General features: G+C 57.8%; 2 protein-coding genes across 2 annotated transcripts; one reads left to right on the plus strand and one right to left on the minus strand.

Moving 5' to 3' along the window:
- Positions 1–317: 317 nt before the first annotated feature.
- On the plus strand, positions 318–4,974 carry IL17C (interleukin 17C). Its single transcript, XM_073308181.1, has 3 exons — positions 318–506; positions 1,227–1,543; positions 2,834–4,974. Exons 1-3 carry the CDS (start codon positions 489–491, stop codon positions 3,081–3,083), a joined length of 585 nt encoding a protein of 194 aa, XP_073164282.1. The 5' UTR covers positions 318–488; the 3' UTR covers positions 3,084–4,974.
- A 6,064-nt stretch (positions 4,975–11,038) lies between these two features.
- CYBA (cytochrome b-245 alpha chain) lies at positions 11,039–19,920 on the minus strand. Its single transcript, XM_073308183.1, has 6 exons — positions 19,773–19,920; positions 16,000–16,069; positions 15,105–15,179; positions 13,629–13,712; positions 12,384–12,465; positions 11,039–11,614 (listed from the first exon to the last, which is right to left on the minus strand). The coding sequence occupies exons 1-6, from the start codon at positions 19,828–19,830 to the stop codon at positions 11,411–11,413; spliced, it is 573 nt and encodes a 190-aa protein (XP_073164284.1). The 5' UTR covers positions 19,831–19,920; the 3' UTR covers positions 11,039–11,410.
- Between the last annotated feature and the right edge of the window lie 6 nt (positions 19,921–19,926).

Genomic DNA, 19,926 nt, shown 5'->3' on the forward strand with positions numbered 1-19,926 from the left:
TCTTCCTCTGCCTCCCGAATCAAACACATGGTCCCTGGGTCAAGCTCCAGAGGGAGCCACATGTGGGGAACAGCAGGGAGATGGCAGCCTGTAAAAAGGACTCCCCCACATTCCCCCAGCTCCCTGCCCCGGGCCACCTCGCCCCTAAAGTGCTGAGCCAATGATTAACAGATTGCAGAATAAAGGAAGAGAGACTCTTACAATCAATTAGCCACTGTCCTGCTCCTGCCCAAGAGGAAGTAGCCGAGGTAAAATGGGAGGAGGAAGAGAGGTTGAGTGTTTGGAGTTTCCAGGTGTGTGTACATCACCTACACGGTCACTATATAAACTCAGGCAGCCAGAGACCTGGCCAGAGAACACCTGTCACTGCACCTACCACCCCTGAGGGCAGGAGCAGCCAGCCTAGGGAGAGCCACAGAAGAGAGCAGACGCTCTGCAGCCTGAGGACGCATCACCTGCTCCAAGCCACTTGGTCTTCCCCCTCCTCCATGGACTCAGCCAGCGTGGTAAGGCGGCTGCCTCGGCCAGCTCTTCGCCAAGGGATTCCCAGCACCTGGGCTGGCTCGGCACCCATGCCAGTGCGGCCCTCCTGGCACGCTGTGTGTGAGGCAATGGCCAGGAAGGCTGAGTGGCAAAGGGGGTCAGCAGTTAAGCAGAATAAGGGTGGGTGGGCAGGTCCATAGCTGGCAATCTCATACTGTAGGGTTGTGTAGAGCGGTGTGTGTACATATGTATAGATATATACACTGTGTGGGTACATATAGAAGCTCTGTGTGTGTGCATGGTGGGGGGGTGTACCTATATACACACCCTGTTTGTGTAGAGCAGTGTGGATACATATATATGCTTTGTGTGTGTGTGTACATATATACACACACACTATGTGGAGAGGTGTGTGGATACACATATAAGCTGTGTGTTTGTGTGGGAAGGGGGTGTATAGACCTACACACTGTATGTTTGTAGAGGCCTGGGGGGAATATGCACAGTCCATTGTGTGACTGTGTGTGTAGATAAAATGCAATGGCAGCTGTGACTGTTCTCCGGGCCTGCGGGGTGGGGTGGGACTGTATTGCCCCAGGACTCAGGCTCATGGGAAAGCCGGCAATGATTGCAGAGGGGAGGGCGTTTTCTGGAGGTGTCCCCCGGGCTGTCACGGGACGTCCCTCCTGGGAAGGCTGCTCGTCTGCAGGCACTTATCTCCCCCCCCTGTCTCTGTACATCAGGGGGTGCTGTGCGCCCTGCTCCTTCTCTCGCTGTCGGCCGGCCAAGCCCAGGGGCGGTCAAGGGACCGCCGCAATCACCACCACCACTGCTTCAGCCAGGAGGAGCTGCAGGCCGGGGAGCTGCCCACCCACTTTGTGAGCAGGACCATGAAGTGGGACCGCTACGCCCCCGTGCAGCTGGTGCCACACCTGGAAAAGCTGCAGCAGGACGGAGGCCAGAGACGCAAGCGCCAAGTAGATGGTTGCCCGGCTCTGCAGCTCCAGGCTACCATCAACAGCGAGCCCAACGAGCGCTCCCTCTCTCCCTGGAGATACCGGTAGGCCTGGGCCGCCCCTGGGTGGGCAGGGTTTGCATGGGGAGGAACCTTAGACAGTGAGACCTGGCAGCATTCTGTGCCTAGCAGGCTTGAGTCGGGGTTGCACGGCCTAGTGATCGCAGCTCTCCTGGGCTCGAGGCTCAGCTCTGACCCCGCCACCCAGCGTGACCTTGGTACACCTCTTCCCCTGGCTGTGCCTCGGTTTCCTCTCTTGGGGAGCGGGCTGACGCTAGCTGTCCCTCGCTAGCGTTCGCGCAGCCCCACGAACGCACCGGATGCCGTCTGAGCATGGCTGTCGCTGGTCCTTTTTATTTGAAGACCAACCGGCTCCGTATGAAAATCCCCTGTAGGGAGCGAGGGCTGACAGGTGGAAAGGTTCCCGCGGCAGAACAAGGGTTGTGGGTTCTCCCCCACACAAAGCAGGAGCAAAACACTCCAGTCCCACTGCTCCCCAGCCAGGGAGCCACAAAGGAACAGACAGTTGCTAAGGAACTACTGATCTGTGGACTCCCCGGGGAGTCATAGGAACCCCCGGTTCAGTGAGAGACACACAGGGGATCTCTGAGAGAAAAAGACCACTGTGGCCCTAGAGCAAATCTCCCCAGCTGGTAAATCTCTGCAAGAGAATTGCAGAACAGAAGACCTGTTGATTGTTTACACCTTGTCCATCCCCTGCAGCCAGGGCAGGCTTGGACCCCTCTCCTGGAGCTTAGCGCTGATGCACCATGAACTACTGTCTCCCTTCCTGCCCTGGGAGGGAGGTATTACTGTCCCCATTTCATAGATGGGGAAACTGAGTGCCCAAATGCTCATCGAAACTGTTTCCTTGGGTCCATCCAGTGGAAACAGGCCTTAAATAGACCCCGAACGAATCTCCAGATGGTGCAGCAATATGGAACTATCTACTGAAGGTACTTCCATGGCCCTATCCCCAGCGCAGCTCATGTATTTATCCTCCCGCACCCCTGTGAGAGATTATCCGCATCATACAGGAGGGCCACTGAGAAGCTAAGTGATTTGCCCAAGGGCACGCAGGATGTCTGGGGCAGAGCTGGGTGAATGGAGACGCTTGGAAACATGGCATTGGGACTGGACACCCGCAGCTCTCACTGACATCCATGGGGGATGGAGCGTGGCCAGCTCCTGTGCCCCCCAGGTCACACAGGGGAGTTTCAAGTGTTCAGATGCCAGCTGAGCTCTGAGCATGGCGAGGCTGCTGCCAGTGGGAGCTGGGGCTGCATGAGCTCTGCCTCTCCCAGAGCGTGGCGTGACCCTTCTCCTCTCCCGCAGCATCGATGAGGATGAGAACCGCTACCCGCGGAAGCTGGCCTTCGCCGAGTGCCTGTGTACCGGCTGCATTGACGCCAAGACAGGCCGGGAGACGGCCTCGCTCAACTCCGTGCCCATGCGCCAGACCATGATGGTGCTTCGCCGCAAGCCATGCCCGCACAGTGCCAGCCCTGGGACCTTTGCCTTCGAGATGGACTACATCAAGGTGCCGGTCGGCTGCACCTGTGTCCTCCCCAGGTCCAGCGGCTGAACACATGTGACAGATGCTGGAGCAGCCGAGCTCCTGTGGAGGCAGCTGGTTTCCAGCATGTTAACCCCAGACCCGCAGTGTGACCATGTCACACAGACCAGTATGTTTGTTTTAAAGCACTTACTTACTATTTATTTCAATTGTAGGCCCTATGGAACCAGTTCCCTGTTATTAGCGAGACCAACCCCAACCAGCTAGCTGTCCTGGGATCTGGATTCCAGCTTGCCACCTGGTGATCCTGAAATCCAAACCGTCAGCTGCCCAGGTTGAGCTGCAGGTGCTTTGCAAGCTGGAAATGCAATGAAAAGAGCTGTGAATCCTCATGCTTCAGGGCACCACCTGACTGCCAGCTAGAGGGGCCAGGAAGGAATTTTCTCCTTGCTAGAGTTTTGCACAATTAGGTGCATCTCTTGGGAGGCGAGCGGGAATGTATTTCTTCCTCTGAAGCAACTGGCATTAGCCACAGGCCACTAGCCTGTTGGAGGGCTCATTCTAATGCTCTTGTGTTTATTACAGACCTCATGCCTGGCTGGCCCTGCCTCCTTCCCCAAGGTAGATAGAGGGTGCATGTGACAGGAGGAGGAGGGGTGTTATGGAGGTAGGCGAGCACACCCGCCTTGCTGATTGCACACATTGTGCCAGGCACTGCCTCCGGGTGCTCGCTAACAGAGAGCATGCCAGGGCTCTTCTTTGTGTGGCTACATTTGTCTTTAAAAAAAAAACCCCAAAACATATGAAATTCCAGCCAGAAAAACCTGACAGTAAAGGCTGCACAATGAAGCAATGGCAAAGCTGGGGTTGCCTCCATAGCCTTAACTCTGCCCTGCAGAAAGCAGTGCATACCGACGAGCATTGTCCTTGCTGCTTTACTTTGCAGCCTTAAGATGCTCTGTGGGCTGGGGTCTCACATATACTTTCCTAGCAAACCCAAGCACGTTGACTGGCCAGCAAGCTGTGAAGTGGGGTGATCAGCCTGTGCTCTGCGCATTCCCAGCCCCTTGGGAGACCTGCAATACCCTGCAGCCGTCCTTGACGCTGCAACGCAGGGAACCATGGGCTATTACAAGGCTGTGTCCAGCCCAGATGGCCCCCAGCTGGGCCGACAGGGGTCGGGGCCAGCCAGCCTTGATGCTGATTTGTTCTGTGTATTTATTGATTATTTATTTATTTCTATTTGATGGGAGATGCTGTCCCCAGAGATGAAGGTGCTGGCTCCCTTGTTACCGAGAAACATTTTCTTTGGAAAAACACTGAGACAGATCCAATCCCCTGGCCTGTCTCATACTAGCCACAGCCTGAAGTCTTGCATTGGAAATCAGGCCTGCCAAGTGGGACACCAATGAGCTGTTCTGGCCATGCTGACGGGAGGCTGCCGGCTCTGGGCAGTGCTTATAGTCCCTCATGAGCTTCAAAATGCCCCTGCAAAGCAATCCCTGTGGCTCGCGGCTTGTAAAGCGTAAACCAAGTGGCCGCATGTGTGCTCAGTGCACCAGGCCAGCCCAGCACCCAGCTGGACCCAAGACTACACACCAGCAGGGCCATTTCCTTTGCAGCAGCTGCTGTTGTTGTTTTTGAACATGGCTCGGGGGGCACGCTCTCCCCAGGGCCAGCCCTCCAAGCTCCACAGCTACCGGGGAAAATCTATTTATTTAAGCTCCATGTGTCCTTATTGTGAATTCTGGTGAGTGTGTGATAATGCCTAATTATTATTATTATTTATGCCAAGCCATTGTTATTTATTGTGTCCCTGTTAAGCCACCCTATTTAATATTGCCTGGATTTGAATGTTGCTGATTTGTTGAAAGCATCTGTTGTTCCTGGGATGTAATTTCTCTGGTGTGGAAGTGGGAGAAGTGCCAGCAAATAAAGTTTTATGTCGCTATGGAAAGCGTCCAGGGCTCAGCCTTGTTTGTTACACGACTCTTTGGCCAGTGAGGTTTGGGGTGAGTTGGAGAACTGCTGTTATCATTTTGGGGGGAGGCGGGGGTCTTGCAACTCTACCCAAGTTGTGAGCTCAGCCGCTGGAACGTGCTTCTGGCTGCAACACCCTGTGCCAGTGAGTGGAAAGGCAGGGGTCTGAAAAGCAGAGAGACGGCTCAGGCCTAACAAAAGGGGCGACTGAGGCAAGCCAAGGGCCGTGCCTGATGAACAAGGAGAGGAATGGGCCCAGCTTGGTGTGCTGGAAACCCAGCCTAATTAGGGAATGAGCTAGAGGATGGGCTATTCCACCCAGTGCGAGACGGGGGTGGGCAAAAGAGTGATCCGGACTCCCGGGCTAGTCTCCGGCAAGGGCAGCAGGCCTCTGGGTCAGCCTGTCCTTCATCGGTGCATTGAGCCCACAGCCCAGCACTGACCCCACCTGATACATGTGAGCACCTGCTCTGGCTTCCCCTCCCTCGTTTGCTCCCGTCCAAGCCCCCTGTTGTCCTCCTGGCCTACCTTGCTCCCTCGACCGGTTGCTTGACCCCTGCGCCCAGTGGCACCACTTGGCACCAGCATGGCATCGTGGCAGATTTTTGTTTCCAATTTTCCTGGGGCCACAGTTGATCATGCTGGGGCCACAGGGTTTTTTGGGGAAGAGAGGACACAACACACCAAGTGTTTACAGTTTAAAGCTTTATGAATAAAATCATAAAAGAACAGCAGAGAGTGTTAGGAATGCGGCCACGTTACTTAAGGGAAGAAAGTAAGCATTAATGCCCCAAGCCCTAACCCACTTCTTTTCTCACACACGCACGACCCAGACTGGCCAGGTCTGAGTGTCATGTCAGAAGAAGGCGGGCGGGGAAGGTGGGCAGGAGTGCTGTCCTGGGCCCAGGCCATCCAAGGATCTGCTGTGCTCTCCGAATTGCTCCAGCTTTTAGTAGGGTTATAAGTCCTGGGCTTCTTGGGGGGGGGGGGGGGTTATTCCATGACCTTTGTTCCTGGTGCTCTTTGTGCCAGTCTAAACCAGCTTCTTGTGGGTTTTTTTTTTTAACACCTTGGCTTTAGGGACACCTGGCTTGCCCCCTCCCCGCCCTGCCCCTTGTTGTTGTGTTTGTGTTTTCAGACTCTGCAACCCTGGGCTTTGTTTTCTTGTTTGCTGGCTTTGCTGTTTGAAAGTGCATGTCTGTGCAGTTAAATTTTCTTTTTTTATGGCTGCTTGGGCAACTTTAAAGCCCCCGCCTTTCTCGGCTTGCAGCCAAAAGTCGGCTGCAAACTGCGACCTTGGACTGGCTGGGGCCAGCGTTTTATTTTCAAATTAAGCTAACTAAACTATTTAATTAGCTTTTTTTTTGGCCTTTTATACCCTGTAAAAAAACTTCCACTCCCCACGTGCACATCTTTCACCTTGCAATAGCTTTAGCAATATATACTGCTAATGTGCCTTCCCAGGGAACTTCCTAAAGGGAGGGGAGGCATTTGGGCTATAACAACATGGCCCAGCCGGAGGGTGGGACTACAGAGTTAGGGCACCGAAAGGGTGCGTACGTCACCCTAGTTATGGCCATGTCCACTGCGATGGTGCGCCTGCCGAAGTAAGCAGCCCGTTACCCCGACATCATGATGCCCCCCCCCCCCCCCGCCACGAGGGGTGTAGCGCTCACCGTGGGTCTGTGTAGACCCTGCATGACTTACATCGGCTGTTGGCGGCCAGTCCCAAAAGGGCTGACCTCCCATCCCCAAGTCCTGGGACTGACAGCCCAAGCTGTCAGCGGGGTACAGGAGTCACAGCTCCCCCAGTCCCAGCCCCTGCTACTGCTTCCCAGTGAGGGATGGGGGCAGGGAACAGCCCCGGCCAGGCTGTGGGTCTCTTCCCCCACCATGAGACTTCCCTGGCAGGTAGCTGGGCTCCTGGCTGTCAGCCCCAGCAGAGGGGCTCACAGCAGGATCTTCCCCTTCCCAGCGCTGGTTCTGACAGCCCAGCTGTGACCCTGCACTGGGCTCAGTTTCACAGGGAGGGGGTCTGCCAGCTGTGAAATTGACAAGAATGTCAGTTTCACAGCTGCTATTATTTCACATTACCTCTCTGGCTCCCAAGGGTGGGAGCCCAAGGAACGGAGCCCTCACCTCCCCCCTGGGGCCAGCTGACAGCCTGAGCCGGAGCCGAAATGTGGAATAATACACTCCCTGCTGTGAAATGGAAGCCCATGAGGCCTCATCGCTGGGCTGTCAGCACTGGGCCAGGGCAAGCAGGGGCAAGTGGGGAGCTGGGGGAGGAAGGGAGAAGGGCTCAGGCTGTTGGGGTGGGCGGGCCCAGTTATGAGCTGGTGCCCACCTGACAGCTTTGTAGGGTGACCAGACAGCAAGTGTGACAAATCGGGCCTGGGGTGGGGGGGATAAGAGGAGCCAATATAAGAAAAAGACCCAAAAATTGGGACTGTCCCTATAAAATCAGGATATCTGGTCACCCTACAGCTTTAGGGGGGAGGGGCAGGGAGGGAAACCGGCGGAGAGCTCAGTGCCTACAGCCGAGGCTATCAGTCCCTGGGCTGCCAGGCTCCAGCGGTCAGCCCCCCTCCCCCCACCACTGCCCCACGTCAGTCGGTGGCAGCGTTCCTGGTGAGGCCGCACACTGCCACCAGAAGGAACAAGTGTGGCTGTGACCCACCACGGTAATTACTGCCGTGGCTGTACGGTGACGTACTTTAGCTAAGCCCCGAGCCGGCGATCCATACCGGGACGTGTCAGGGTCCAGAGCAACAGCTGGCGTGGCTGACCTGCCAGCCCGGAGCTGCCATCCAGAACTGCCCGGTATCACGAGCACCTCAACAAACACCACAATCCCCCCCCCCTTCGTGGCCCGTGCGTTTGGCCCAAGCAGGACGTGTACCCAGCATGCCACCGGGCGCTCACGAACACGCAGACCCAGTCTTTCCCGCGAAGGAGGCGGGCAGGCTGGGATCAGCACCTCGGGCGGCCAGCCGTGCGCTATAAAAATGAGACGTGTTTTGTAGCTCCACGCAGTTTCCACAGGCTCTGGGTTTTGTTTCTGCTTGGGCAGCTGACGCAGAATGGGGCCAGACTGCGGCAGGCCTGGGCGCGCCGTTCCCCGAAACAGGTCACGGGCCCGCCTCGCACCCACCGGGCCCTTTCGGCTGGCGTGGTTTACACACCGGCCCATGTGCTTTGACGTGTCTGCTGGCGATGGCCCCAAAACCCGGTGTGGTGCTGGCCTTCGTGACGGTTGGGGGTGGGGGGGGAGGTGATAGGACAGACCACGCAGCACCAGCCGCTTTGCCCGGGATGTCCTCGTGCCCGGCTTTCAGGTGCTGCTGGGGGCCTTGGGCAAGCGTCACTGTCATGCCGAACCAGGTTTTTCTTGTTCAGGCTAGAGGCCCAGAGAGCATTCAGTGCCCGACACCTCAGTGTCTAAATCCCAGAATCAGGCCCCACTGGGCTTCGCAAACCCCCCGCTCAGCAGCCACTGCACATCGTAGGCCCCCTAAAGCCACAGGGCTCCGCCGGGTCTGTCTCGGCACGTGTGCGACGCAGCCTCATGCCCAGCTGGCCGGACATGAAGCCCGAGGATGGATCCCCCCCCCCCCCCCCACACACACACACGAGTCACCCATGGGGCCCTGAGCTGCTATCTGCACTCATAGCTCACCTACAGGCATGGGCTCCCACAGCTGCAGGCCCGCTGGCGGGCGGGAGCAGCCTCCCCCGTGACTCAACCCAGGGTTAGGGTCCGCAGCTGGGTCTCATGCCCACCCCCTCGATGTGAAGGGGAGGAAGGGTTTGAAGTGGCCTCTGAGCCCCCCCCCCCCCCCCCGGCCCCACTGCCCCAGTACAATAGCTGCAAGGGGGCGGCCTGGCGGAGCCGCAGGGCAGCACACCCCCGATGCCAGCGGGTAGGGCACCAACTGGAGATGGGGGAGCTGATCCCGTCCGGCGGGGAGGGGAGTTAACCGGGGTGCTCCCACCGTACACCCCACCCACTGGGCTAAATGCTAAGAGGCTGGTGCTGGTGTGGCAAAGGAGGAGAGTGCCCTCGGCACTACGCGAGGGGGCAGCCCGCACCCCAATCTCCCAGAGAGCAGCAGGGCTTCGCACCCACCCCGCTATCACCCCCCCCCCCCCCCCGGCTGGCTCGGGCAGCTCCCCACTCAGCGCGCTGGTTTTTGCGACTCACTCTATGAGCCCCGTCTCTCCCCAATCCTTCTGTAGGCACCTAGGCCCCTCACTCTGGCGTCGTGCACGTCAGCGATCGTCTAGGCGCATCCCTGGGCCCAGTGGCCTTTGCAACACAGCCCAGGACCAGCCACGAGCAGCCCCCACTGTCCTAGGACGCTGTACAGACAGTAGCAGACAGCTCCCCCCACCCCGCAACTGCTGACCTGTTAACTAAGCCCAGTGTCTACGCGTGTGACTCTGAGGCAGGTACAGGTACCCCCCAGGCCAGAGCCAACAGTGCCGCGGCACCGTGGCTGGGTGCGTAGCCAGTCCACAGTGCCGGGGCAGCGCTGCGTGGGTCACAGGCCAAACCCCTGGCCCCCCAGGCTCTGTCACACCACCTGCTGCGTGAGCCCTTCCTGGCACGGTCCGGGCCGCGACGGAACAGACGTGGTGCAATCACGACACGCACAACGGTGCAACTTGAGCATGGAGGGCTGGCACACCTGGAAGCAGGGGCGAGCGGGCTGAGGTCAGGAATGGGGTACACAACTGCTGCAGGCCAGCCCTGCCTGGGCAAGGGGAGGACAGGCTAGGCCAGGGAGGGAGCCCGGGGTGATTCATGTCTCGGGCCCTGATTGACGCAAGGAGAGGAGACAATAGCTGCCTTGGGGGAAAGGAGAAACCCGGCTCATTTCCTCCTGGGCCACGGTGCTGTTCACCTTCCGGACACCGGTGCCGACCCAGGGTCTGGGTGGGGGAATCCACTGCCCCCAGCCCGATGTGCCCAAGGCGGCTGCGACGTGCCAGCCATTCAGTGCCCCGTCTGAATGTAGCAACCACGGACAACCAGCAACTATGCCCTTGCAAACACTAGCCCCACATGGGTGCAAACTGGCCCTTGGGGGCCATGGGCTGGCTGCCCTCCCCTCCATGGCTCCTATTGCCTGTCCACCATCCATCCTGGGCCCAGAGGACATCAGCCAGCCCCTCACCCCAGCACCCTCACTGCCCACATGGGATGGGGGCAATCCTACCACCTGCCCACCCCACCCCGCCCCAGGGCTGCCCCTGCCCTCACAGCTGGAGCTGCCCTGGCTGAATAGCACCAGCAAGCGCACAGCGCCCCCTGCAGTCCAGAACCACAAATTCAGCCAGACTCTGACCCTACCCACGACTCAGCCCCAGCAAGCACCTGGGATTGGGGGACCCCCCCCCCCCCCCCAGCTCAGGCCCCAGGGGAAGCTCAGCTGCCTCTGGCGCTCACCTCTCAGGGGGCTGAGGAAGGACCCCTTCCTCCCTGGACCTGACTCTTTGACCCCCATCCCAGCACCGGCCCCCACCCAACTCTCTGCCTCCCCACCCACCCCCAGCCCCATCAGGCAGCCAGCAGAGGAGGAGGGTGAGCCTGGGGTCCCCAGCCAGCACTGGAGCTGGGTGGTAGAGACACCCCCTGCAGGAACCACTCAACCTCCTCACAGCACCCCCTGCCCCACCCAGAGATCCCCTTGGATGCTGGCTTCCCCCAGCAGCCAGACGATGGCAGCGGTCCACACCGTGTCCCTGCTCCTGCCCCAGGGATCTTGCCCCCCGGAGCTGCCCTGGCAGGCTGAAAAGGGCTCTCCTTGTAACCCATCCTTTGAGGCTAGCCATGCTGAGAGAGGCTGGTGCCTGAGAAGATGTAGACGAGGCGTGGACGGGATGCCCTGGTACCAGAGGGGGATGGGGCAGGGTCCAGGCATCTCAGCACTGGCAGAACAACATGGCAAGGTGGAAAATGCAAGGCCTGGGGGATCCTGCCTGCTTGCACCCCCTCTCCCAGCCAGCCACAGCCCCCTCCCGTGCAGTGAGATCAGAGATCGCGTCACTCGTTTTATTACAGTATCAAAAGGAGACAATCCACTGAAGTGCTGCCCTTCAGCACGACCACGCACCCATACAGGGGAGGGGCCCAGCAGGAGACAGCTGCCCCCCCACCCCCACATGGGCAGAGTGGGCCCCACAGCCCTCCACCGTGCAAAAGAACACCGAGGCTGCCGGGCTCTGTGACACTGGGGGGTCCTGAGCGGGCTCTAGTGTGAAGGGGTGATGGGGCTCTAGAGCTGGGAGGGGGGGGAACTGGCTGTCCAGGGGGATGGGGAGCAGGCTGGACCCCGGGAGGGAGCATCGGTGAAGGGGGCAACAGGCTACGGAGCTGGCAGTGGGGGCGCCCGGCTGCAGACAGAGCGTGCTCAGCGCCCGACTCCCCCGACCTCAATGGTGACTGGGATGGGATTTTCCTGGCTGGCCTCCTCCGCGGGCTGCTTCTTGCGCGTTTCTGGGGGCGGCCGCGGCGGGGGCATGGTGGGGGGCTGCTTGATGGTGCCTCCTCCCACCTGTGGCCGCTCCTGGGGCTTCTGCTCGATGGGGTTCCACTCCTCGCCGCGGATCGCAGCCTGCAAAGCAGCCCCCACAGGGCAGTGAGAGCCGAGTCACCCCTTTCCCAGCCAGCCCTCCCCTCCAGAGGGCCTCCCTCAGGCCCAGGGCAGAAGAAATGATGTTAGGAACCCGTCCACACAGCTATCACCCCCACCATCTCCCATTCACATAACGGGCGCTTCTGCTGGCCAGCCTAACTCTAGATGGACCCTGGAGGTGTTTAGGGATCCAGAGTGCTCAGCATTCAAGTTAGCCAGCAGGGGGCACTCAGCACCTGGCAGAGAAACGTCTCTGTCAGACCGAGGGAAAGCAAAGGAGGCGGTGGCCTTGGGGTTGTATTACACATGACACCCTGCCAGCTCTGTACAAATATTAACTAATTAACCCCTTGTGGGGGACTGTAGCTAAACACCATCCAGTTTGTTGATGGGGAAACCGAGGCACACACCGATCAGGTGGGAAAGCAGTGGCAGCTAGGACGCGAACCCAGGAGTCCCAGTCCCCTGCTCTAAACACTAGACCCAGAAATGGAACCCAGGAGTCCTGCCTCTCTCATGCTCTAACCACTAGACTATACCATTGGGGGGCAAATAAATTCCTGTCAACTATATCCATGGTTAAAGCAGAAGCAAACAAAAGGTGATAAAGGCATCACGCAGGGTGAGTAGAAAGGCAGGTGCTGCCTGGTGCCATTCTCAGAAAACCAATCCACCAAGCGCCTGATCTGTAGAAATAAGGCCCGAGGGAGCTAACAAGGTCAGTGAGTTGACAGCACTGGGCACTTACCAATAAATAGATGGCACTTGCTATGCCCAAACACGCCGTGCCCAGAATAGTGGATAACAGGAAACCCGCCGGCACTGCAAGACTGAGACAGAGAGAGATTTAGCTCCAACAGAAACCTTTGCCGACAAGCCTCCAAATAAATTAGGAGCAAAGGCCTGTGGGCAATGCGCGGGGGAAGCGGGTTCTCTCTGTGGCTTCTGATGCGTTCTGCAGAATCCAGGCTTTCATTTACCCAGAAATCAAACGTTTCCTCAGCTGGCGAGTCAAATCCCTGGTTCTCTCTGTGGCTGGCCAGACAAAAAGAGCCTGTCTGCCATGGGGGAGATGGTGCGGGGCACAGGGACAGGCTGGGTAAGGTGCCAACCCCAAAACTCCAGTGTGGGTTTAGCAGGAACAGTTCGCTGCCCACTCCTGGCTTCTCCCTGCTGCAACCTTTGGGGGATGGGAGCAGACTCTCCTCCACGGGCTCAGAACCAAACCCGAGGCCAGACAGCTGCCAAGCCCCGCAGGCAACCTGGGAGAATTCCCGAGCGGGCAGAGCAGGCCGTTTACACATAAACTCCCTGTGAACTGAAGCTGGGGAGACACCCGCCGTTGACATCCAGGAGGCAGGAATGGATACGGAAACCAGCCCCTGCTGAGAGCAAAGGCTGGCTTCCCATCGCCAAATCAATGAAACCGTCTCACGCGTCCCATTCTGAAGCCTTGCAGAGCACATCCCAAACTCCATGCAACGCACACAGCCCCCCTGAAATGCAGCCACCTCTGGGGTGGAGGGAAGCAGCCCACGGGGGCACTCTGTGCTGTGTAACAGCAGGGGAAAGGGAAAACTTTGGGCCAGATCCCAGGGGGAATCCTGCTTGAAAACAAAAAGCGTTTTTGGCCAGGGCAAACAGGCACTCATTCACTCAGAGCAGTCGTGGGCTCGGATCGATGTTGGAAGGGTGAGGGTTACACTGACCCTATGGGGATCTCACCCCATGGTGAGCGGGGATTAGGGATTTCAAACCTGGTGCTTACGGAGTGAAACCATCCCCTCTGGCTACGCACACCCCCTCAGCCCGAGCCGGGCTGGGCCTCACTCGGGATCAGGGATGTGTGTATTGAGACATGGTTAAACGTAACCCCGGGTAGGAGCTGGCAGCGGCTGCGGTTTGCGTCTGGGATCAGACTAAGGGATAAAGCAGGGAGCACTCGCTCAGCAGAGATCACACACACACCCCCTGGGATGCCAGCCAGACTTACGCAGCATGCAGGATGGCCCGGACGTAGTAATTCCTAGTGACCGGCCCAAAAACCTTCACCACAGCTGTCAGGTACTTCTGGCCACTGCATTGGGTGGAGAGAGAGAGCGGGGGGGGGAGGGGTCAGAAAGGCATGGGATTCCTACAGAGGATGGGGCACATGACACAGAAGGGCACCCTCCCTCCACTCCCGATCACATGCCCCAATCTGCCCTGCGCCTCACCCCTCCCTCTCCCCCTCTATCCTGATCAGGATCTAACATGCTCACCCAGGCAGTGGAAAACATTGTGGGAGCGCAGAAGTCTCCCCCGACCTGATCACCAACGACTAGTGAACAGGGCAGTGACCAGCGGTCCCTGGCACTCTGGGGATCTGAACTGCAACAGGACAGGCAGCCAGACAAGGCAGAGAAAACTCTGCTGCTATGGAGGGGGTCAGCACCCTGGACACGAGGCTGCAATACCCAGAGACCCGAGCCCAGTTCGGCCACTCCAGCTCCCTTACGACTTCTCCAAAAGAGTCCCTCCAGCTATGAATTTCAGGGCCACGGCTGCATTTTGGGCTTTTTAACCCCAGCCAAGCCATGCATCACTGCCATGGAAACGCCCCACTGCTGGCAGGGTGAGACCTTATCTAGCACGCCATCCTGCTGGTGGAATAAAGCTGTTCAGCCATGTGTCATAACCCCCACACTGCTCGGAGATTCTCCTGTAATTCAGTCTGGAGACATGGGCTGTTGGAGCAGGAAGAGGCATGTTTTGGCCCTTCTAGGCCTGAAGAACAAAGCAATTGCCAGACTGGATCTGATCAGAGGAACAATAACCTGTCTTCCACCAACACCAACTGCTTCAGAGGAAGGGATGAGAAACTCCATTGTGGGCATTAAGGATCACCCCATTCATAGGGGAGAGTTCCTTCCTAACTCTTGTCAGTGAGTTGCTGGCCAGTGCCCTGAAGCATGAGGATTTATCGGGTTTTATCCAATCTAATCTAGCCATGGATACTCCTTTCAAGCCTGCCCATGTCAAAATCCCTTTTTAGGACCTTGCTAAGATGTTGGCCTTAATATCATGTTGCAGTGAGTTCCACAGATTACTTATCCATGGCTTAAGACACCATCTCTTTTCCTTAGCTTTGAGCACATTGCCTCCGCTCTCCATGCCATTTCATTGCCAGGAGGGGCTGCAACACGAGGGGTCAATTTGGGCCTGGACTGAAAGCCAAAAAATCCCCTTTGCGAGGGGAGAGGGAGGGGGAGGGATAGCTCAGTGCTTTGAGCATTGGCCTGCTAAACGCAGGGTTGTGAGTTCAATCCTTGAGGGAGCCATTTAAGGATCTGGGGCAAAAATTGGGGATTAGTCCTGCTCTGAGCAGGGCGTTGGACTAGATGACCTTCTGAGGTCCCTTCCAACCCTGATATTCTATGATCAACCCCGCCACACACGCAGCTGGAGGTGAAGGCAGGGGAGTACTTACCATCTCTCCATGGTGGAGCCCTTTTTCCGCTTCCCCCGGGGGTACTCCAGCAAGCAGATGAAGACCCCGGCCACTCTAAGAGGACCAGTCAAGGAAAATAGCTTCCCAATGCCCCCACCCCCTTGGTCTATGCAGCACAGACCCACGAGGTCAGGAGAAGCCTTTTTCAGACTCCCTCTGGCATTCGCTGCCTGGATGGGACCTTGACTCCAGCATCCACCCTGGGGAGCTTCTGCTGCCAGCTGCAGCAGCCTAGGGCTGGCCGGTGCAGATCAGCCCATCAAATCCAGGATCCCACCTGTGGCCATGGACAATGCCTGATGTTCCAGAGGGAGACAAGAAAAAGCCCATAATGTTAGCCAGCTAAGCAATGCCAGGCAGAGGGTAACAACAGCTGACTGACCCCAGCAGGGGGCAGGGAAGGGAGAGAGGAGAGGCGTTTGCCCCTGCCAAGGTGAGGATTGGATACCCCTGCTCTAGCATACAGAGCCGCAGAGGTTATTAACCCGCAGACAAGTTCCCAGCCTCATTACAAACCCAGCCACAGCAGCTGGGCACTTCATCACTTAGACTGCGGAACTCGGCCAGTAAGTTTCACTGTTTGTTTATAGTAAGGTCCACTTCCGGGTTCCAATACACTGGCCCCCAAATGGCTGCTTTTGGGTTTCTAGTCCCTGAGGGGGGAGGGGCTGAAATGCCCCTTCCCAGGCTCTTCATTTTGACTTTGTGACGTTGCGAAAGCTTTTCCAGCGACTCTCAACCTCCCGACAGCCGAGCCGTTTGTCGGCACCCTTTTAAACCACAGCTGTGCTGAGCAAAGCCAGGAAGCGGCAGCCTCCGGAGATCTTCGCCAGCCAGACGCCTGGGGACAGACGGCGGTTCTGGAAGAGGATACATGGCGTAGGCAGCAAACTGCCACCCTTTGAACTGAGCAGCCACGGCTACAGTCCCTCCCGTCACTAGAACTAGGAGGCAAGGGAGAGAGAGAGGAGGTTACTAAACCCGAGTGAACATCCCCACACTCTCTCCGAGTGGTACCCAAGAGCTGATCTCCCCTGAGCCCGGAACAGGCTCTGACCCCATGTTCCTCTGCTCCAGAGCGATAGTTAATCCCAGGTCTAGCCATGCACTGAGCACCCCACACGCCCTGGCGGGTAGTTTCTGTCTATTTATAGAGACACAGTTCTCATGCAGGAGAGAAACCCCCCCCACACACCGTACAACCTCAAACCACCCCCGCTGCTGCTCCCCGCCCAGCCAGTATCACGCCACAGACGGAGCCTGGGTAAGATTTTAAATCAAAGCCTCTCCCTGGGAGGTAAGAGCTGGAAACAGGCTCCAGCCTGCAATTCACACAGCGAGAGCACAGACAACCCCTCCCAGCGAGGGCACACCTGCCCTGTCACAGCAGCTGGCACCTGAATCTGCCAGATAGCAGCAGCCTGGCCGGGCATTTTCACATTGCCCTAAAGCAGAGCCAGTGTTGCAGGCGTGGTCCCCTGTGAAGGGCAAGCGCCCACCGGCAAGCTGACCGGTGATGCAGCTCTCACTCTGGCCAAGCCAGCCCAGAGGCGGCTTTTTAAAAACCACAGCTAGTGCACCTGTGACGCCCATCTTGCACTTTCCCATCAGCCAGGACAGGAGTGGGAGCAGAGGGACAGAAGTTGCCTGGCTCTTTAGTCACTGGATTAGACAACGGCCAGCATATTTGGCGTGAAAGCCCAGAGCCAGCCAGAGAGGAGGGTTTAGGTCTAAGGGAGGTCATGCTACTCTCAGAGGCAGGCCCAAAGTTAAGAAACTTCCTTGTTTCCAGCGCAGCCCGTCATATTCTTTCCTTGCTTAAAAACCCCCCACAAATGCAGCCTTGACATTCTCGAAGCAGAGGCGATTAACCCTGAAGCACAGCATCTGCTGCAGCGAGAGATTTCTAGCTGACCAAAGCAAACAGCCCCGCTGCCAGGATCCGTTCACTGGATTCGGTTCCTTTAGACTAACAGACGCCTCGGGACTTTCCATGTCCAAACAGGAAAAAATAAGCCCAAAGGGTCCAAGGCTCAATAAGTAGCTTCATCTACCCCTACCCCCATCTTCAACCCTCTCTCACCCACCCCAAGACATGGCCCGACTTGTGAGCCTTAAATGCAATGCCCCCCATTGCCTGTTTTGGGGCCTTTCTTTTAACTCTTTAGGCATGTCTAATTTACCACAGTTACCACAGCAAATCCCACAACTCAGATAATGACATGCACACATCGCTAATTAGGCGCCAGCCACTAATTAGGCACACTGCCATGCATAATTACCCAGATAGCAGGTGTAAGGATTAAAAGCCAAGTGCTCTAACCATGCCTGCTTCAGGCTGTAAACCAAATCCTAAGTGATGGGTGGAGAAGCAGCCTTCCCTGCAGACAGGCTAGTCCCTCACTGCCTGCTACAAGTCACCTAGGACCTTGTGTTGAAGCATCCGGGGCTGGCCACTGCCAGAGACAGGTTCCCAGACCAGCTGGACCCTGCGTTTGACCCAGACTGGCAATTCCTACGTGCCAGGCCCACAAGACGTGTATTTTGCATGCAGCATTGCACATTTGCATTTATAAACTGGCCACTTGTGGGTTTGAGTTCCAGGCTGGTGCTGGCCTGGCAGCTCCCAGCTCCTTCATTTATCCACAGCTACCTTGCTCTTCATTCACGTCCCCATCAGCACAAGCTGGAGGCACCAGCCATGGAAGTGGCAGGAAACACAGGGTACACCTACCCCCCAATCGGGAGGTGGACTGCAGCGTGCGTAGGCAGAACTGAGCTATCTTAGATGGAGCCAGCTCACTAAAACTAGCAGTGTGGCAGCGGCATGGGGTAGATGCCCCAGTACGTACCCAGGCAGGACAGTACGTGGGTGGCTAGCCCATGATACCACCCCCCCTTTCCCCCCCCGCCCCAGACACACTGCTAGTTTTAGCAAGCTAGCTCAGGTCTGCCTACCCTCTCAACTGCAGGGAAGACCTACCCTGAAGGTGAAATCCCAGAGCCAGCAAAGTCGGCAGGAGTTCTGCCACTGACTTCAATGGGCCCAGAATTTCACACCCAGAGGCCAGTCTTTCCAGCTATTGGTTTTAAGCCTCACTGCCAGGATGGGTGCCAGACTGACAGTGGATTTCGTGATGACCAACTGTCCACGGGAACTAGACCGTAATGAAACTTGGTGGCTACAATCACCTGATGGTAACAACATCCTGTAACCAAGAAGCAAAAGGCTCCCCCGTCTCATCCCTCTCTTCCAACCGGCCCTCCTGGCCACTCACTCGCTCTCTACTTCCAGTGAGTTCCCCAACTACCGAAGGGGCTCAGTGGTGCCATGATGTAGTTAGGTTCTTCTCTCTGGACGGCAGCTAAGCAAAGTTCGCAGTCAAGTCATGGCTGGGGGCTAAGAAGCTGAGGTGCCAGCAGGGCAGATCGAGATAATTTAGACACTGGAGCAGTGGTTCTCAACCTGCGGCCTGTGGGCCACTTGTAGCCCAGTCAGCACACAGCTGCGGCCCATGTGACGCCCTCAGGGCCATACAGGTCATATTGGATGCGGCCCGCAATGATAAATAGGTTGAGAACCGCTGCCCTGGAGGGATCCCAAATCCTAGCTCAAGAACACTTTGGAAGAGAAAAACCCCTGTACAAACTCTCTTCCCACAGGACTCAGCCCCACGTCATGTGTCAAACGGAGGCCTGGCTCCACTTCGAAACGTTACCACATCCCTGTGTTGGCGAGGGGGGTCGTCCCAGGATAAAGGTGCTGGAGCAGTAGGGTGATTTATTTCCCTTCCTGCCCAGGACAGCGATTCCGGTTTCAAGCGCCTTTATCCTGGGATAACTGCATTCAGGTTAGGGGGCTGAACGGCAGCTCTCTCATATGAGCAAGTCCCCAGAGAAACCCAGTTTACTCGGGTCTCTATAGAGAAGTGAAGTTGGTGGCGCAGGCCCTGTACCCACCCTGCAGTGGGAGTTTTCATGAGATGCTAATCAGGCCAATGGAAGAGACTCGTTAAGCAAGAGGAGAAGAGAAGAAAAACAGCCCAGCTGCTTCCTTCCCCTTTTTATTTTCTTTTCACTTCCTCAACCTCAGCCCCAGCCACTGGGGATGCCTAGAGCTGCAGGGTGATGGGTGCTAGCCCAGGCCCCCTGAGGCTGGTACTGGGGGGGGAGGAGGCTGGGTCCCCAGTGAGGAACAGCCGTTTGGGAAATGCAAGGACGAGGAGTGGGCTTTGCTCACAGACCCTGCAGGGCACAGAGGCTCCCCCCACCCCCAGGAATGACCCTGGGGTAAGGCAGCCACTTCAGATCTTCTCTTAAACCCTACGTCCCCCCTAGCCCCACAGCTCCCTGCCAGCCCTATCCTCCCATACCCCCCTTCCTACCCCCTTCTCCACCCCACCCCCAGCTCCCCTTAGCCCAGTTCTCACCCCCAGATCCCACCTACTCTCCGTCTCCCCCCAGCTCAGCTCCCCTAACCCCCAACTGCCCCCTCCTCCAACCCCCGATCAATCCCCACCCAACTCCCCCCAATCACCCTCCAGCTCCCTTCTCCGCCCCCCCCCACTGCCCCCACCCCGCTCCCCTCCCGCAGCCCCCCGGTGGCCCCCAGCGCCCCGCCCGGAGCGGCGCCCCCGCCCGACTCACTGAGCCCGGAGGCCAGCGCCTGCTCGTTGGCCCACATGGCCCACTCGATGCGCCCCATGGCTGCGCTGCTGCCGGCCGAGGACACACTGCGCCCCACCGCCGGGGCCCGGGCCCGCCCCCGCCGCTGGCCACACCCGCCGGGGCCGGGGCAGGG

This window comes from Lepidochelys kempii, chromosome 12, assembly GCF_965140265.1.
Source record: "Lepidochelys kempii isolate rLepKem1 chromosome 12, rLepKem1.hap2, whole genome shotgun sequence".
NCBI lineage: Eukaryota > Metazoa > Chordata > Testudines > Cheloniidae > Lepidochelys > Lepidochelys kempii.

Coding starts and splice junctions, on each gene's coding strand:
- CYBA (XM_073308183.1), bottom strand. CDS start 19,830: ATGGGGCGCATCGAGTGGGCCATGTGGGCCAACGAGCAGGCGCTGGCC. Junction 15,180..15,999: donor CAGTTTGCTGCCTACGCCAT/GTATCCTCTTCC, acceptor TGGTCCTCTTAG/AGTGGCCGGGGTCTTCATCT. Junction 11,615..12,383: donor CAAGTGCCATCTATTTATTG/GTAAGTGCCCAG, acceptor GCTGCTTTGCAG/GCTGCGATCCGCGGCGAGGA.
- IL17C (XM_073308181.1), top strand. Junction 1,544..2,833: donor CTCTCTCCCTGGAGATACCG/GTAGGCCTGGGC, acceptor CCTCTCCCGCAG/CATCGATGAGGATGAGAACC.